Source organism: Mustela lutreola, chromosome 3 (genome assembly GCF_030435805.1).
Source record: "Mustela lutreola isolate mMusLut2 chromosome 3, mMusLut2.pri, whole genome shotgun sequence".
In the NCBI taxonomy this organism is placed as follows: domain Eukaryota; kingdom Metazoa; phylum Chordata; class Mammalia; order Carnivora; family Mustelidae; genus Mustela; species Mustela lutreola.
In genome coordinates, this window is record NC_081292.1 from 164,500,210 (window position 1) to 164,517,709 (window position 17,500).

Below are 17,500 nucleotides of genomic sequence, written 5' to 3' on the forward strand. Positions count from 1 at the left end.
CCTCACACTCTGCAGCACAGTCCTTTCTGCTACCGCATTTCTAGATCTGCATGCACTCCTGCTCTCCGTGTGTCCCTGTGACTACAGACTGCTCATGTTTCAGGGCAGTTTTCTCTCCTGTAAGGCTTCCCAGGAAACATAAGACAGTAATACATCAGCAAGGTTCAAAACCTCAGCAGGATGAGTCTGCAGGGAGAAGCCCCTTATCACCGGCTCCCAAAGCCTGCAGCTGCCTTCCCTTCCCAGCGGCTATTAATGCCACCTGTTTACTTTGCATGGTGTAGAGGGTGTGTCATTCTCCCACTCCTCCTCACAAGCAATAGCAAACCATACACACTTTCATCTTTGCTCCACACAACAGTGCATCTCAATGTCCCATGTATCACGACACAGAAAGCCTCCACGTTCTTTGTGCAGTTGCCTGACAGTCCATAATATGGATGAACCAGACTCCTGATGATCAGTTATCAATATTTTACTATTACAAATAAGGCTAAAATATAAAAATATAAAATTACAAGACAAAGATCTTTCATATCTGAGTCCTACTCCTCATGAGCACGACACAGTGTAAAGCGACTTTTCTGCATCTTGCCCATGAGACAGATAGAAGATGGCATGCTTGCTGAGGATTCTACAGGCGTTCTCATCCCGTTCCTGGCACAAGCTCTGTTTCTTCTCAACACTAATCTGGTATCTGTTCTTCAAGAGAGAGGATTTCCTTAAATTTCTGGTGATCCTTGGTTATCTGCCTGAGTTTAAAAGTGAGACCCCAGGACTGCAAGTCTGTGACCATTTAGTCACCAGCGAAATCTAGGGTCCATCTGGTGAGGGACAGAATAACTGCATGGTCTTAAGGGTATCTCTCCATGGTTTAAAGAGAAAAACTAGTAACTACAATAATTAGTAACTAATAACTAAAGTTAATAACGAGTAATCAAGACTAGTAATTAAGAACTAGAAAGCAGAGATCAAGATTCACACCACCAATGAGGCGGGACAGTGTCTCAGTTGAGACTTTCTGTCAAGAACGTGACCACCTGGGTAGTGGGAGTATGTCCCCTGAACCTCATCCCAGGAAAACAAATGACAAACCAAAAATGGAGAATGTCCTATTAAAAATAAAAAGGACTGTGCTCAACACTGTCAATGTCCTGAAAGATGAAGAAAAGAAATGCTCTAGCTTCAAGGACACAGCAGATGCAACAGCTAAATGCCGTATCTGGTCCTAGCCTGGGCCCTGTCCTGTAGGGATAAGCGCCGTGAGGACATCAACTGGCTGGCTGACAAGACTGGAGAACGACCAGCACATCAGCTGCCTCAATGACAATGGTCAGGCAGTGTTCCAGGATTACAAACATATGCCTTCAGTGGTCAAGGGTTCAGGAGTCTGCAGCCCATTCTCAAATACTTCTGAAGAGTTATTTGTATGTGCGTGTTCACACACGGCTGTGCTAGTACACGGAGTGGGGGTGAGGAAGCATGCCAGGGGGGGGGGCGCGGGGGAACGCAAACCACAGAGCGAATGTGTAAAATGCTGTTGTGGGTGAAATCCAGGGTCAGGGCACATGAGGGTTCGCTGTGTTGTTCTAATTCTTACAGCTTTTCTGTAAGTTTGGAAGTTATTCCCGAATGAAAGTCTTTAAAAACAGAAGGCTCTGAAATGCTGGCTGGAGGCTCTTTGTTGGGGGTAGGCGGGGGTAGGGAGCCAGGCCTGTTACCACGGGATGCCCCTGTGTCAACACCTGCAGGGTTCCCAGAAGGCCATGTGGACTTTCTGGACATCAGTCTCCTGTCTCTGAGAGGTCAGCCTGTCCACCATTCCAGGGGAGCAGAGATGGGGAGGCCTGTGGCAACACGGGAGTACAGGCTTTCTCTTAAACATCCACTTGGAGGCTCACCTCATATTGTCCTCTGCCTTCTGAGCCAGACCCCGGAGAGGGAGGCCCTTGCCCTCTCCCAGTACAGGGAGGGGCTGCGGCTGTACCTGCTCCTCCTACAGATGCAACCAGGCTGTTACCAGCCCCAGCCTGCCTGGGGCCCACCAAGGTGCCCCCTAAACTCCTGCGGACACAGGATTCTGATCTTCCACTCCCTTCTCACTACTCTGCACTGCTCCCACTCATCTGCCCATTTCCCAACTTCTAAAACATTGCTGGCATTTGATTTCCTTTTCCATTCTTTGTTCTTACTAGTTTAAATTTAAAACAAAACAAAAACCAAAAAACCCAACTCCTTCAATTTCATTCTGGTGGGGATTTGAGGGAATAATAATGAATACCACCTAATGTGTTTAATATGAAGTCTCTGATCCCTGCTTTTAACTTCTTCCAGTTACAAATTATTCTTTTCTGGAAAAATCACCTGAACTCGATTGGGATGGACGTGTGACTTTCATGTCTGCATGATACAGAAATTGACATGTGAGCCAGCAGCTGTGGGAGGCCCTGGGTCCATCACCTCACACAGTGAGCCTGGTACCGTCTTCACCAATCACTCAGTATACGATAGAACACAATTAACATTCTGTTGACAAAATAAGATTTTTTTTTTCCCTAATAGGAAATGGAAAACTTGATGGCTAGGCTAAAAATGAAAGGAAAAGTAAAAGAGAACAAGTGTGGCTTGACTACGGGGGCCTGGATCAGCTGAGCCGTCCTAGATGACAATAGGTTAAAAAGTGCCCACAGAGGAATGCACAGCTAACACAGGCCCTGGATGCCCAGGATGTACCCCCATGGCGGTCAGGGCTGAGCAGGCCTCGGCAGGATGTCCACGTGCAACTGGAGGCCCACAGCTTTGCAAAGGCTGGACCAGAGGGCTCCCTAGAGGGCAGATCGCAGCAGCAAGTGGGCCACGGGGCCTGGGGCAGAGGACGTGAGCAGCCCTTCCAGCATCTCCAGGCCATGGAGGAGGGCCTGTGCTCTGCAGTCGCTTGCAGACGCTTCCCCATCACAAACCCCAGCATACATGTGCTTCACTGCGGGCAGAGCTCAGTGGCCCTTTATGGAACCGTTTGCCTCTGCATACACAGCCAACACAAAGGTTCCCGACGATTGTACTGATGGTTATCATGCACCACAGCTTCTGACAGTTTCCGCTCTGTTATAGCTTTATGTCCTGAAATGACGACCGCAAACACCTCCCAGTGCAGCACATCCAGACCTGTGCAGGTCCATGCCTGAGGCCTGGAGATGGCTCTGTACAGAGGAGCCAGTGTTTCCATAAAAGATTCTATGGGGATGACCTTCAGGTCAACATCAGAGGTGGCATGTGACAGGGTGCCCCAGGGGCCAGAGGACTCTCTGACAGTGAGGAGAGAGAGACAAGGAAACATCCGCTCCACGGGGTGAGAGGTGGGATCAGATGATATGCAAGACTCCTCCTCCACGTCCAAGATCGTACACATCAGAACAAAATTTTACCAGCACGTGTTCAAGCCCCATCGAGTCAGAGTGCCCCCCACCTACCTGGAACACGAGGACACCCATGTGGGAAACAGCCAGGTTAATTCTGGCCCCCTCCCTGTCAGAAGCCGTGTGAAATCTGATGCCATACATTTCCAACTTCCGGGCAATTTCGAGCACCTGGAAATCCGACTCAGCAGGCGTCTGGCCCCTAGAGTAATAAAGGATGGCATGGTCACAGCACTGAAGCAACTTCATTTCTCAAAAAGCCAAAACATGTAACAGAATTGATTAGGAAGACAAAACACAATAAAACAAACCAAGGCTGGAGTCTTTGTTTCAGAGCAGACTGGTCCCTTTAAGTTTACTGACCCACGGAAATGCAGCATACGACACACACAGACCAAAGAAATTGTCTGTCTCCTTTTAGCCGGTACTCCATTTCCTGACGGGCAGCATGCTTTTTGTATCCACTAGATGCTCAGCATTATACTTTGCCCTAAATACTGACACAGTCCCATGCAAACATTATACACAGAGACAACTACTAAGTGTAGGAAACACCAAAGATAACATCAGTATCTCATTCAACCCATTTCAATACTTTTCCAAAACATTTTCATAATGTACAATTCTAACCATTAGAATATACTTTTATAAGGATAAAATTATGACATTGAATAGAAATGTTTCTCAAATTCCCAGTCCAGTCATGCTTCCAGGGAAGAGCCCATGACCTGTGTCACATGGACCAGCTCCAGAAGGGGGCTGTTAGACAAAGCACAGCTGGGCCAAGGGGAGAGGGTCCTACTCAGAGGACCCCACTCAAGGTCTATGCCCTACAAGTGGGGCTCTCTATCAACAACCCTTCCTCTTACTTCCAAATGTCTAAGCTTTGGGATTTTTTTTAAGTTTTTTTTTTTATTTGAGAGAGAGAAAGAGCACAGCAGGGAGAAGCAGAAGGAGAGAGAATCTTTTTATTTATTTATTTATTTGACAGAGAGAGAGAGAGAGAGATCACAAGTAGGCAGAGAGGCAGGCAGAGAGAGAGAAGGAAGCAGGCTCCCCACTGAGCAGAAAGCCCGATGCGGGGCTCCATCCCAGGATGCTGAGATCATGACCTGAGCCAAAGGCAGAGGCTTAACCCACTGAGCCACCCAGGGGCCCCAAGGAGAGAGAATCTTACGCAGACTCCCTGCTGAGTGAGCACTGAGGGGGATGGGGGAATGGTAGTGTTTGATCTCAAGACCGAGGTCAGGATCTGAGCCAGTACCAAGAGTCCAAAGCTTAACTGAATGCACCACCCAGAGGCCCCTGAGTTTTTGGATCTTTAAGGAACAACACAACTGTCTGGGTTATGCTATTCCCACAGTTTCTATTCTTGGGCTAAAATTTCCATTGAGTTTGTTATGGATACCCTATCAGCTAACATTTAAGAAATCATCACTAAGAAACACTGTGTGTGTGACAACTGTTTTCTAAGGTGTCCTGATGGGAAAGATCTGCTTACTACTTTCTAATTTTTTTAAATTTTTAGTAGGCTCCATGCCCTATGTGGGGCTTGAATTTACGACCCTGAGATTAAGAGCTATATGCTTTACTGACTGAGCCAGCCAGGCACCCCAAGATTTGTTCATCCCTAATGCTTCTAGTGACCACTGCCACAGCTTTGGAGTGGGGTGCTGCAGAGGCTAGGGGAGTTCTGAGGTGAAGCTAGAATCAGGGAGGCTAAGGGAAAGTCTGGTGAGGACTCAGAAGAAAAAGAGAGCAGAGAAAGCCTTTCTTCTCAGAGAAGCTCTAAGCCTTTGTGAACAGAACTGGGTAGATATGAGGACGGGAAAGGCTATTCTGGCAAGGTCTCAGAAGGAAGTGAGGAGTACACAGTATTAGAAACAGAAGAGAAGGGCGCCTGGGTGGCTCAGTGGGTTAAGCCGCTGCCTTAGGCTCAGGTCATGATCTCAGGTTCCTGGGATGAGTCCCGCATCGGGCTCTCTGCTCAGCAGGGAGCCTGCTTCCCTCTCTCTCTCTCTCTCTCTCTCTGTCTTCCTCTCTACCTACTTGTGATCTCTCTCTGTCAAATAAATAAATAAAATCTTTAAAAAAAAAAAAAAGAGAGAGAAGAGAAGGTGATCCTTTTTATCAAGTGGCACAAAATTTGGTTGAATTATATTTATATCCTAGTGTTCTGTGGAGGGCAGAACTGGCCAGCAATGGAACTGGATGTTTAGCTGAAGAGATCTCTAGGCCAAGTCGGGAAGGTGCGGCTGGGCTGCTCTGACTGCTGCCAGGAAAGCACAAGAGAGAAGGGCCTGAGAGATGGAAGTGGGGAACAGAGAGGAAACAGAACTTTAAGACCAGGAAAATATTCACCTATGCATACTGCAGAAAATGAGGACACTAAGGGTGTAGCTAAATGGCTGAGGAGATCTGTATGGAGAGAAGTCAGGACAGTGGGAGAAGGACCCCAAAGGCAATTCAGGTCAGGGCTGCCCCTCCCATCACAGACTGGTGGGGAAGAGGGTGGGGGTTGAGGGCCCCACAGCCTCCACCAGGTCTCCAAGGCCAGGGCTGCCTGGAGGGCAGAGCACTGAGCCAAAGAGGATTATTTCTGAGACTTAAGGTCTAACGTCATTTGCCCTGCTAGCTGTTGGGCTTGCCTAAGACCTGTTACCCTTCCCTTTGTTCCAATTTCCTCCCTTTGGAGGGGAGTGCCAATCCCATGCTGTCCCCAGCATAGTATTCTGTTTTCACAGGTCCACAGCTGGAGGAGACTTGGCTTCAGGCAGAACCCTAGCTGGAGTCCCAGCGAGTCCTCATTAAGATGAGATTCAGGAGAGGCTATGGGCCTGGGAGGGTTTTCGAGTTGATGCAGGAGCAGTGGGGACATTCAGGCTATTAGGATGGAATGAATATATTGTGCATGTGAGGGGGACATGAATTGTGGGGGGGGGGGGTGGAATGTTACAGGGTGAATCAATGTCTGTGTCCTCCAAATCCTAGGCTGCAGCCAAACCCCAATATGAGAGTATTTGGAGAGGGGTCTTTGGGAGGGGCCCGTGCAGAGGACTCCTGAATATTAGTGGTCTCAAAACAGAGGCTTCAGGGAGCGCTCAGCCTCTTCCACCCTATAAGGACAGAGCGAGAGATGCCATTTATGAAACATGAAGCAGGTGCTCAGCACCACCGAATCCACCAGGGCCTCCATGTTGGACTTCTGGCCTCCAGAACTGTGAGAAATCAAGATCTGTGGGCTACAAGCCACCCAGCCTGGGGCGCTCAGTTACAGCAGCCCTGAAGTACTAAAACACCAGCTTCCAAACCTTTTTTTTCACTCTCAAGATCCAAAAGAACTGTGATTTAAAAAAAAAAAAAAATTCCTTCAATATCTTATTCAGTGATTACTGAGGTGTGTTTCTGGTGGGCCAAGGAAGATGTTATATACTAGGTAAGAAATTTATCTTTGTCAGGGAATACTTGAGTAACTCAGGCAGTCAAGGGTCTGCATTCGGCTCAGGTCATGACCCTGGGGCCTGGGATTGAGCCCCGCATCACTCCTGGCTCAGTGGAGAGTCTGCTTCTCCCTCTGCCACTTCCCCCCACCTTGTACTCATTCTCTAACAAATAAATAGATAAAATCTTAATTTTTTTTTTTTTATCTTGGTTAAAATGAAGTTACCACATTATATTTAAAAACCCACCACAAAAAATGATTTAAGGAAAAGAAGTACAAGTATCTGATGACTGGAAGATTAAGTCAACACATCAGAACCATGAGAGGGCCCCTGCTTGGCTCCGTCAATGCAAGCATGTGACTCAATCTGGGGGCTCGCAGAGATCACTTAAAAATTAAAATCTTGGGGTGCCTGGGTGGCTCTGTCGGTTAAGCCTCTGCCTTCAGCTCAGGTCATGATCCCAGGGTCCCAGGATCAAGCCCTGCATGGGGCTCCCTGCCCAATGGGGAGCCTGCTTCTCCCTCTGCCTGCTGTTCTTCCTATTTGTGCCTCTCTCTCTCAAGCTCTCTGACAAGTAAGTAAGTAGGTAAGTAAAAAGAAAAAATTAAAAAAAAAAAAAATCTTTAGCGGGGGAATAAAAAGAATCAGGAGAGCCCAGAGAGTGACAGCAGAGCTTCCATGCTCTTTCCTCCCATGGAAAGAGCCCAGGTTTAGTCCTCTATGAAACACATCACCCAATTTCTTAACTGGCTTTCACAAGTATATATATAAATATATACATTTATCTATCAATCAGAGTGGGAGAGCGAGCACACAAGCAGGGAGGGTAGCAGGCAGAGGGAGAAGCTCAGCAAGGAGTCTGATATGGGGCTTGATCCCAGGACCTTAGGATAATGACCTGAGCTGAAGGCAGATGCTTCACCAGCTGAGCCCCCAGGTTCCCCTTTCAGTTTTTAAGGCAGTCACCTTAAGACACACACCTGACACGCTGATACACATGCACATATACACAAACACTGTGGGCACATGAGCACATGTGCAAACACACAGACACACAAGCACAGGGGCACATACACATGTGCACAAGTGCCCTCCTTGGGGCGTCTTTGCTCGTGGCCAGGTGGCTCTCAAGAGTGACTACTCACAGACCTTCACCATCCCCTCACCTCACTTCCAGTGTGATCCTGGCCTTCACTCTGAACCTCACCTCACAGGCACACTTGCATCCACACTCGCTGCGCCTGGGGCTGAGCCCTTGCCTGAGGGTGCCCTTTCCTGACATGCTGCTCTCTCTCTGCCTCCCTCGCTGCCCGTTCTCAGGACCTCTGGTGGTGCCCCTTCCTCACTCACCCTCCCATGGCCAGGTTTTAGGGTCTGTCCTACGTTCTGCTCACTTCTCTGTCTGCCCTTCCCCTCCCCTTCCTAGGTGACCTGCACAGCCGGTCTGCTCACATGCTGACAACACTCTGCCTACATCCTGGACCCATCTCCCTGCTGGCGCCAGTGCAGGGCCCCACCCCCATTCTAGGAATAAATCCTGAATGGGTCATTGTCTCCTCTGGGATGGGCATGGGACTCAGACTGGCATTGGGAGATGGCCCCTTGCTTCTCTTCCCAGGTGTGCTGGACTCTGACACTAAGAGATGCCCTAAACTGTGACATCCAAGATCAGGCGGGTGACTACACTCAGTCTTGCCACGAGAGGAGGGTCACACATAGCTTCCTGTCGGCAGCAGGCACTGTTACTCGCCCCACTGCTTAAAGCAGAACTTCAGGTGGAATAGTGGGTGGCAGGCTCGGTCCGCGAGCCTCCTCCTGCCCTTCCAAGCTGCTGCCTCTGCCTGAATGCCCCTCAGCAACCCGATGTGGCTAATTCCTCAAAGATGCCTGCCTGCCCCAGCAGCCCAGCCACTCACCCTTCTCCTCACAGTGAAGGAGGCTCTGTCTGTTCTGTAGCTAACATACCCTAACACACATACATCCGCACAGCCCAAGGCTGCCCCAATGGCGGGCACACAAAAGGCATTCACTCCCTAAGAACTGTGAGTGGCAAAATGCACGAGAAGCATGCAGTCTTGTGGGGGTAATACAAAGTCCTCCAGGGTTAGGATCTTGGTCCGCTGTTCAAGCTACCCCCTCCCCCGGTGTGGACAGTAGGGACTGACAGACAGCTGGCACCCAAACCTTTGATGAAAAGCTGAGAGGGATCCCTATGGAGCTTTCCCCACAAGGCTTATCTGACCAAAATAAACTCACATACACAGGCCTCTTCTCAAGGGCAAGACCAAGCCATCACCCCCTCTCCTGTCCACTTTCCCTTTGGTGGGTTCAAGATGACAACCACCTTCCCCAGGCCCTTGGCCCTAGCCCTCCCTCCTCATGGCTCCTACCTGCACCTCTTTACTCTCAAAAAGCACACCAGTGTCGAGAAACCTAAATGAAGTCACTCACAGGGCAGCTCTGTGATGCCTGCATCTGCCAGCCCTACCCAACCTCGTAGGAGAGCCCACAGACGCTCAACAGGCTTACCCCACATGTCTCGCACAACACTCCCTAAGAATGCTCACATGCAGTTGCCCCTGACGCCCTGCCCTCTGGTCACTCTTGTCAGGGTGTGGACTCCATTCTAGCCTCCCTCTAGCAGTGGCCCCCAGGTAGCAGAAGTGACTCTGGTCAGGCTTGCAGAAGCCTCAGTGGTGGCTTCTGTTATGTAAACACACTAGTTTGTCATGCAGTGTGGTGACAGGGGGCCAGCAGTCAGCTCTGATGGACTCACGTGTGCTTCTGGTGGAATTCCAGAATCTTCTCAAGAGAATGCTCCTGACTGGGCAGGTACTCATTGGCTTTGAGGTGCTCTCGGTCCAGGGTTTCATCATAATCTCCTATTTCCGCTGAAATGAGACAGTAAGAGACAACGATTCTTACTTTCAAATAAAGAAAAATACAAGCATTTGTACATGCAAATGCATGAATTAAAAGTAGAAAAAAAATTATCCTAAATCTGTAGTAAAAGAATATATCCTGTTTATCAAATAAACAGGATCTTGTATTTTACTTTTCCACATATCTTAAGCTGTTAAAGGCAAATAGGAAGGCAGGTAAAGAAGTTTCTTCCTGAGTTTTGAAGAATAAAGATGCTGGTGAGTGACCCCAAGAAGGCCGATGCTGAGCCACCAGTCTATCCTGGGCAGTTTGTTGTGTCTTAAGCCACGCTTTATCCACCTGCAGTCTCAAGACTGTTGTGACCAGGAGTATGTATCTTATTTTTCTCATTTTATTTGTTTCAGGACAATGTGTTTTAAATCATTTTTTCCCTCAGAGCCTCTCAAATTCTTGAGCAACAATGTCTCTTTCTAATTTCATGATCTTGAGGCTACTCATGTTTCAAGAATCATAGTTAAGCCCAATTACCTTAAACGAGCTGCTTTTTTTTTGTTTTGAGACAGCCTCAAATTCACAGCAAGGTGCACGCACAGTGTCCAGCAGGTCAGGGACCAGGACACAAGTGCCCAGCGGCATAGCGCCCGCCTCAAAACGGGACAGGAAGTCCTGGGCTCAAACTTTCAGACATGTTATTCGGCACCGGGGGAACTCCAGCCTAGCAGCGGCGTGCTTCCCTCCTCCTCCTCTGTCAGCTGAGGGCTCCATAAAGCTCCAGCAAGGCACAGGCTGCTTTCATAACCTCTTCCTACGCCATAATTCTCCCTGTTCTTCTGAGCCATCCCTTGCTCTGTGTGACATACTGAGAAATGTGTTCTTTCTTCTTAGGGTTTGATACCTAACTCATCACCAGAGGGGCTGTGACGTTCATGCCAGAGAGGTCTCTTTCCAGGGATGCTTAGGGTCAGGGCTGCCATTTGGCTCCCAGACTGAACACTGATGGGAAAATGCAAGAAGGCACAAAGGAGAGACATTTCCAAAGACCCTGTGTGGCTGCAGACCTTGGCCTTGAGCCTTTCTTTCTGGGTGGGGACTGCCTCAAGAACCTCCACTTCGTAGATGTTAATCTCCAGCTTATCAGAGGAAATGGGCAAATTAAAGGCCTGGTCTTCCTCACACTCACGAACCTTAAGGTGTTTCAGGTGCCAGTGGTCAAGAGCGCTGTGCATTTCAGGCCTTGGACGTGGCTGGTGCCTTTGCCCAGGGCAGGGAGATACTCACCCTGCAGAAGGTGGGATGCCAGGAGGGCAGCCGTGGTGTCTGTGCAGGGCAGACGCTCCTCCAGGAGGTCTCTCTTAAGTTGCAAGGCAAACAGGTATCTAGGAGTTCAAAACAGCACAAATGTCAACTCCAAAGGCCCTGGCGTGTACCCCCATATCTGCATCACAGGAGAGCACAGAGCCCCAGGAAACAGCAGCAACCAGGGACATCAGAGCAGACCGTGAGCAAAGGCAAAGTGACAGGAGGCCCTTCGCAGGTGGCGGCTCAGTGGACGGGGTCACGCGCAGAGGACTGCACACACAGAAGCTCTCAGACGCTCGCCTTCCAAACACACCACACCTTTAAGGGGAAGCTCACAAGTTCTCATTACTTCAGTTACACACACAAAACTGTGCTCAACAATTCTGCTGTGAAAGAGGAAAAATATCCAATTAAGATATGACTTTAAATGCGGCTCTAAGAGCTGTAGACAGATTGAAGATATTTGGTCTTGGCTAGAATCAGAGAAACAGGCACTCCTGAATGGTAAGAATGTAACTAGAGAAGACAATTTGAATATATTCAGTATATTCATATATTCATTTATTCCATCAACAAATAATTGCTGAGCAAGTATTACAGTCCAGGTACTAATCCTGGAGGTGGAAGTACAATGCAAGACAAACTGTCTCCTTATTGGAATTTATACTCGAGAGTGAGTTTACAATTTAAATGTGCCCACCCTTGAACTTAGCAGTTTCACCTTTATGAAACTTTCCTGGAGATATATTTTCCAGAGTTTACAAAGATATGTGGGCAAGGCTGTTTACTTGCAGCGATACAGCAAAGAAACACTGGAAATCATCTAATTGCATGGATAGGAAAAGAGTTCAATAACACAGACTGTAGACACTCGCACTGCTGTGGAAAGACATCCATGACAGACTACAACATGTGAGTAGAAAACAAAACAAGAAACAACAAACCTAAAGTACTCTGCGTGCAGTGATACCACCGCTTTATAAAGTATTGTTTTTAAAGACCCACGTCCACTTGTATATCCTATGAACCCATCTGGAAGGCACACCTCAAGCGGTACTACTTCTGGGGACAATGCTGTGGGCAGAGAGCAAGGACTACATTCACTTTCTACATAGCTTTACTGTGAAGTTTCTTTTCTTTTATCATGAACAGTAAATTTTTCTTATAAATAGAAAAAAAGGAACTTCTAAATAAACATACCTTGGCCCCAGGACCCAGAATTAGGTAACACTTCCTATTCCTTGTTACTTTCCAGGTATATATATATATTTAAAAGTTATTCCCTCAAAGAAGATGTTTGGTAAATGTCAGGTACATAATACACTATGAAGGTGAGCTCTGTGTTCACTCTTAAAAACACTTTTTGCTATTCTTTGGGTTCAGTCTTGTTATCCATCAAATGAGGGGCTGGACTAATGGGATCCCAACATTTCCCTGAGGCTGACAGTCTGTAATTTTGTGATGTTACAAGGCTCTATAAAAATGTTCTAAGGAGGGGCGCCTGGGTGGCTCAGTGGGTTAAGCCGCTGCCTTCGGCTCAGGTCATGATCCCAGGGTCCTGGGATCGAGTCCCGCATCGGGCTCTCTGCTCAGCAGGGAGCCTGTTTCCTCCTCTCTCTCTGCCTGCTTCTCTGCCTACTTGTGATGTCTCTCTGTCAGATAAATAAATAAAATCTTAAAAAAAAAAAAAAAAAATGTTCTAAGGAGAGGTTCATAAGAGCGTAGAAATCCATATTTAGTCAGAAGAGCTGTTACTTCTACAATGATATCATAGCTCTCTTTTATCTTACATCTGATCTTGGGTTTTGAGTTGGTACATAAAACACAAGGAAAAAAGCTTCCATAATCTGTTACCAAGATAAAACAACTGTAAACATTTTCTTTCAGTTACTTCTGCCATAAAAGAAATCACCTCAACTATTTCTGCTCCATATATTCATAAAAACTTCTCCCAGCTGAGTACTTTGTACATTTATGATGAGTGAGACTCCTCAGAACCCACACACAGGCACAAACCTGTGCTCAGCTGGAGACTATCACTTTCACAGTACACTAACACATAACCCCCATCTTCATCCCCAAATTTTACCATAAACCCTTTTCTAAGCTCTGTTGGCATTTGTGTTTGTGCAAGGGTTAACTACTTCTTTTAATGCCACACGTGGGTCACAGCTTCTATGTGTGTGTTGTAGCTCCATTCATTCTGGGAACACAGAGATCCTGAACCCCTGATGAGCCAGGTGACACAGGAGACACAGGTGAATTCTAGACCCTGCCGGCGACAGCTGTGTTTCAGAAGGGGCTACTGCACCTTGTATATTCTTCCTGCAACTGACCCGGATCAGGTGGGAAAAATTTCACTGCTAGGCGAAGCAACGCGTTCTTTGGCCCTGTGAAAAGAAACACTTACTTAAAAAAAAAAATTTTTTTTAAAAGATTTTATGTATTTGTCAGAGAGAGAGAGAGAGCACAAGCAAGCTCGAGAGCGCATAAGTAGGTGGAGGGGCAGGCAGAAGGAAAGGGAGAAGCAGACTCCCTGCTGAGCAAGAAGCCTGATGCCAGGCTCCAGCCCAGAGTCCTGGGATCACCACCTGAGCCAAAGGCAGACCTTCACTGTGAGCCAAGTGAGCCACCCAGGCGTCCCTGTAAGGAAATATATTAAACTTCACAAGTAAAGTCAATCCCACTATTTTCTGAAATCTTTATATACTTAGTGAAAGAAAAATGTCATCATTCATTACACTAAACCAGAACAACCGGATTGCAGGAAAGAAAAAGCAGAAGGTGTTAGCTTATCTGAGCATCTTAGCTTTACTGAAATTTTATAATAACACAGCTCTGTAATTTTCACCAAGCAGAAAAGAGAAGGTGTCGTGCTACAGGGCCACGATGACCTAAATGGCCTTAGGTCACCAGTGACTAATGAAGCTACTGGCACTCATCCTTCTCTCTCACATGGGACCAGATTGCAGGTGAATCTGGACCCTGGGAGAGCACCCTGTAACTAAGAGGCATTACTATGCACCCCAAATTTTAAAATTTAGCAGAGACTAACTAAAATAATGTTTATAATTACAAAACAGTATAAACCATTTTATTAAAAATGTAATTAAATTGTGTGTCAACTATACTCAAAAAATAAAACCACAAAAAATAAACTTTTAAAAACTGTTAAAAAAATTAAGAAGCTAATTAACGAAGAACCTTAATGCCTTTTATAACTTGGGGGGAGAAACTGCCTACTTATTTTTGCATACTGGCCAAAATTAAAGTGACCCATCCAAGAGCATGTCCTGTCACCGCTGCATTTGAGAATCACTGACTGTCCCCAGCTGCTGCAGGCTGAGACTAAGCAGCATAATGACCTCCAAGTTCACGTGCTATTGGCGATCAGCCCACTGCTCCCCAGGGTGCTGACAGTGAATATCTGAACATACAATGTGAACAGTCAAGAAAAAAAGCATCTTAAATGAACAGAATCTTAAAGAGTTTTTTAAAAAATGACTTACTTCGTACTTGCCTAATGATGGGCTTCATAGGTTCCAGCCAAATCTAAAAAGGATTTAAGAAAAGAGATCAAATCCATTCAACAATTTCTCTATTTAATAACAATGTTCCAAAATACAGAACTGTTTCTAACTAGGAGACATATTTAAGGCTCTGCTCGTACACTAGTCAAATCCTGACAGAATACCCAGGAGGGGCACAGGAGCGCCTGCTTCGAAAAGTGTGGGAGGAGGACGAGACGCCACACAGGCCGGAACCCCTGCACTCCGTCATGTGCACACTGTAGCTACACACAGCATGGGTACCAACCATTATTTTGGGGGGGTATCTGTTAGGGCCAAACAAATCTTTGGTACAAAGTGCACCTGTAAACAACTAATGAGCAAGAATGCCACTGCATGAAGGAGTGAGCAGAGCTCTGTAATGCTGACATGCTTCCTGAATAGGCTGAGTTTGGTTTCTTGTTTTGTTTTGTTTTTTAAGTAGACTCCACACCCAGCAAGGAACCCAATGCGGGGCTTGAACTCACAACCGTGAAATCAAGACTTGAGCTGAAATCAAGAGTCGGACACTTAATGGACTGAGCCACCCAGGGGCCCGATTATGGTTTCTTTAAAATAGTTCTACCTGTAAATATTAAAGTTCCACACTTTTCAAGGTTCATCTGTCATGTCACATGAGGGATAACCAATGTATTTAATAGAAGTTTGTTCAAAATGATTATCATGCAGATGTCTAAGCGGTTGTTCTGGATTTCCTGGGCACATGTATTGGTGGGGAGAAGAAATTTAAGGAGGATGGGAACTTGGCTTAGCTAAAAGGCAATCGCAGTCTGAGTCTGCACAGTACAGCTGGTAACAGCAACGTGACAGAGGATGGTGCCTATCACTGCAGCAGGTCCTCAAGAGCTCTCTGCGGTCACGTGCACAGTCAGCACCTCTAACTCCCGAGAGCCCATCTGCAAGAATAAGGCAAGGACACATACCCAGTAGGACCGGGGGTGCTGAAACTCCAGCCCGAAGTAATCACACTCCGTCAGGTTCAAGCGCCTCCATACCTGAGTCAGCAACATCTGGCCATCGCGCTTAGGCTGTGAGGGGCAGGGAGGGGAACACAGGAGGGTGAGGGCCTTCCCTTGACACAGGTGTGTGAAACGCCATGCTGTGACCTGGCCTCCCCCATGTTAAACTCCATCCTACCGAACTCCTGGCTTCACTCTACCTTCTGTAAGGTTTACAAACCATCACAAAGCAAATAAAAGAGCCCAAGGCTCTTTGTGCTCAGAAACTGATACCAGTATAAAGCGAGACAATTCCTTCAGTCTTGTATTCTCAGTTGTGTCTGTAGCCGTTTTTCTTTGTAACTTGGGGCATTTTCAGAACACAGAACCCATTTTCAGCCTCAGAAAACATCTGAACAAACAATTTGATATTTACTAAAAAGGTGGATCTCATACTCCCATGTTTGCACAAGATCCAAGTGAATATTATTTGGTAACAACATTAGCAAGAACATGGACTGTTTAAACACGAGATGGCAATCAGCTCTCCATTTATTTTTTAAAAAATTTTAAAATATTTTATGTATTTATTTGACACACAGAGAGAGATCAAAAGTAGGCAGAGAGGGGGAAGCAGGCTCTGGGTGAGCAGAGAGCCTGGTGCGGGACTCAATCACAGGACCCTGAGATCACAACCCAAGCAGAAGGCAGAGGCCCAACCCGCTGGGCCACCTATGCGCCCCAGCTCTCCATTTATTTTTATTTTTTTTTTTTAAAGATTTTTTTATTTATTATTTATTTGAGAGAGAGACAGTGAGAGAGAACATGAGCGAGGAGAAGGTCAGAGGGAGAAGCAGACTCCCCATGGAGCTGGGAGCCTGATGTGGGACTCGATCCCGGGACTCCAGGATCATGACCTGAGCCGAAGGCAGTCGTCCAACCAACTGAGCCACCCAGGCGCCCTCCAGCTCTCCATTTAGAAGAAGAATAGAATTAGATCTCTGGTCTGCGCTGCTCACAGAAAAAATTCCAGTGGACTGAAGAATAAAAAAAAACCAGAGAATAATATTTCTCCAGTCTTCAGGTAAGTTAAGTTTTCCTCAGTATAGCATAAAGACAGATCTGATTAAATAAAGATGAAAAACTTCTAAACAGAGAAACAGTGAACAAAGTTACAATTTATTTTATTTTATTTTTTAAAAAAGATTCTATTTATTTTGAGAGACAGAGATCACAAGTAGGCAGAGAGGCAGGCAGAGAGAGAAGGGGAAGCAGGCTCCTAGCTGAGCAGAGAGCCCGATGCGGGGCTCAATCCCAGGACCCTGGGATCATGACCCGAGCCGAAGGCAGAGGCTTTAACCCACTGAGCCACCTAGGCGCCCCACAAAGTTACAATTTAGAGTCATACTGAAACAAATTATAATTTATCTTTCGTATTGCTCTTATGAATTGGATAAAGACATATAAATGGCTTTTAGGCACAGAAAAAGGTACTCAAGCCCTCTAATAAGGAAATAAATTAAAACAGCAAGGTGTCTTTTTTCCCTATCTCAGAGGCCTGGGAGAGCGACGTGGTGCGGCTGCGGCAAGACAGCCATGTCACATACCACCAGGCGAACCCCGATCCATCCTATCTTCTGGGAGAATTTGGAAACACCTCCACAATTAAAGTATACACACATATCTTTGCTCCAGCAATTCTACTTCTAGAACTTTCTCTTGCAGATACTCTCACACAGCTGCACTCACACTGCATTTGCCATTTAGTACTGAGGGGAGGTGGTGGGTGGGACTAGTGCTCTCACTTTTACCTTGCTGACTAAATTCTCTAATGTATAAATTTTTCATCAATGGCATCTGTCATTCCCCCCTCCTTTTTTCTTTATTTCTTTTCAGTGTTCCAAAATTCATTGTTTATGCAACAAACCCAATGCTCCACGCAATACGCGCCC

The 17,500-nt window shown here is 46.7% G+C and overlaps 1 protein-coding gene across 9 annotated transcripts in view; it reads right to left on the bottom strand.

The window, feature by feature from the left end:
• The window catches only part of FARP2 (FERM, ARH/RhoGEF and pleckstrin domain protein 2), a 112,698-nt gene that overhangs the window by 44,933 nt on the left and 50,265 nt on the right, over positions 1 to 17,500 (bottom strand). For all 9 annotated transcript variants that reach the window (XM_059167410.1, XM_059167417.1, XM_059167414.1 and 6 more), the window contains exons 3-8: positions 15,534 to 15,638; positions 14,551 to 14,593; positions 13,353 to 13,431; positions 11,021 to 11,118; positions 9,636 to 9,750; positions 3,471 to 3,618 (exon numbers count right to left, since the gene is read on the bottom strand). In XM_059167410.1, coding sequence (XP_059023393.1) covers positions 3,471 to 3,618; positions 9,636 to 9,750; positions 11,021 to 11,118; positions 13,353 to 13,431; positions 14,551 to 14,593; positions 15,534 to 15,638 — 588 coding nt within the window. The remainder of the gene's footprint in view (positions 1 to 3,470; positions 3,619 to 9,635; positions 9,751 to 11,020; positions 11,119 to 13,352; positions 13,432 to 14,550; positions 14,594 to 15,533; positions 15,639 to 17,500) is intronic.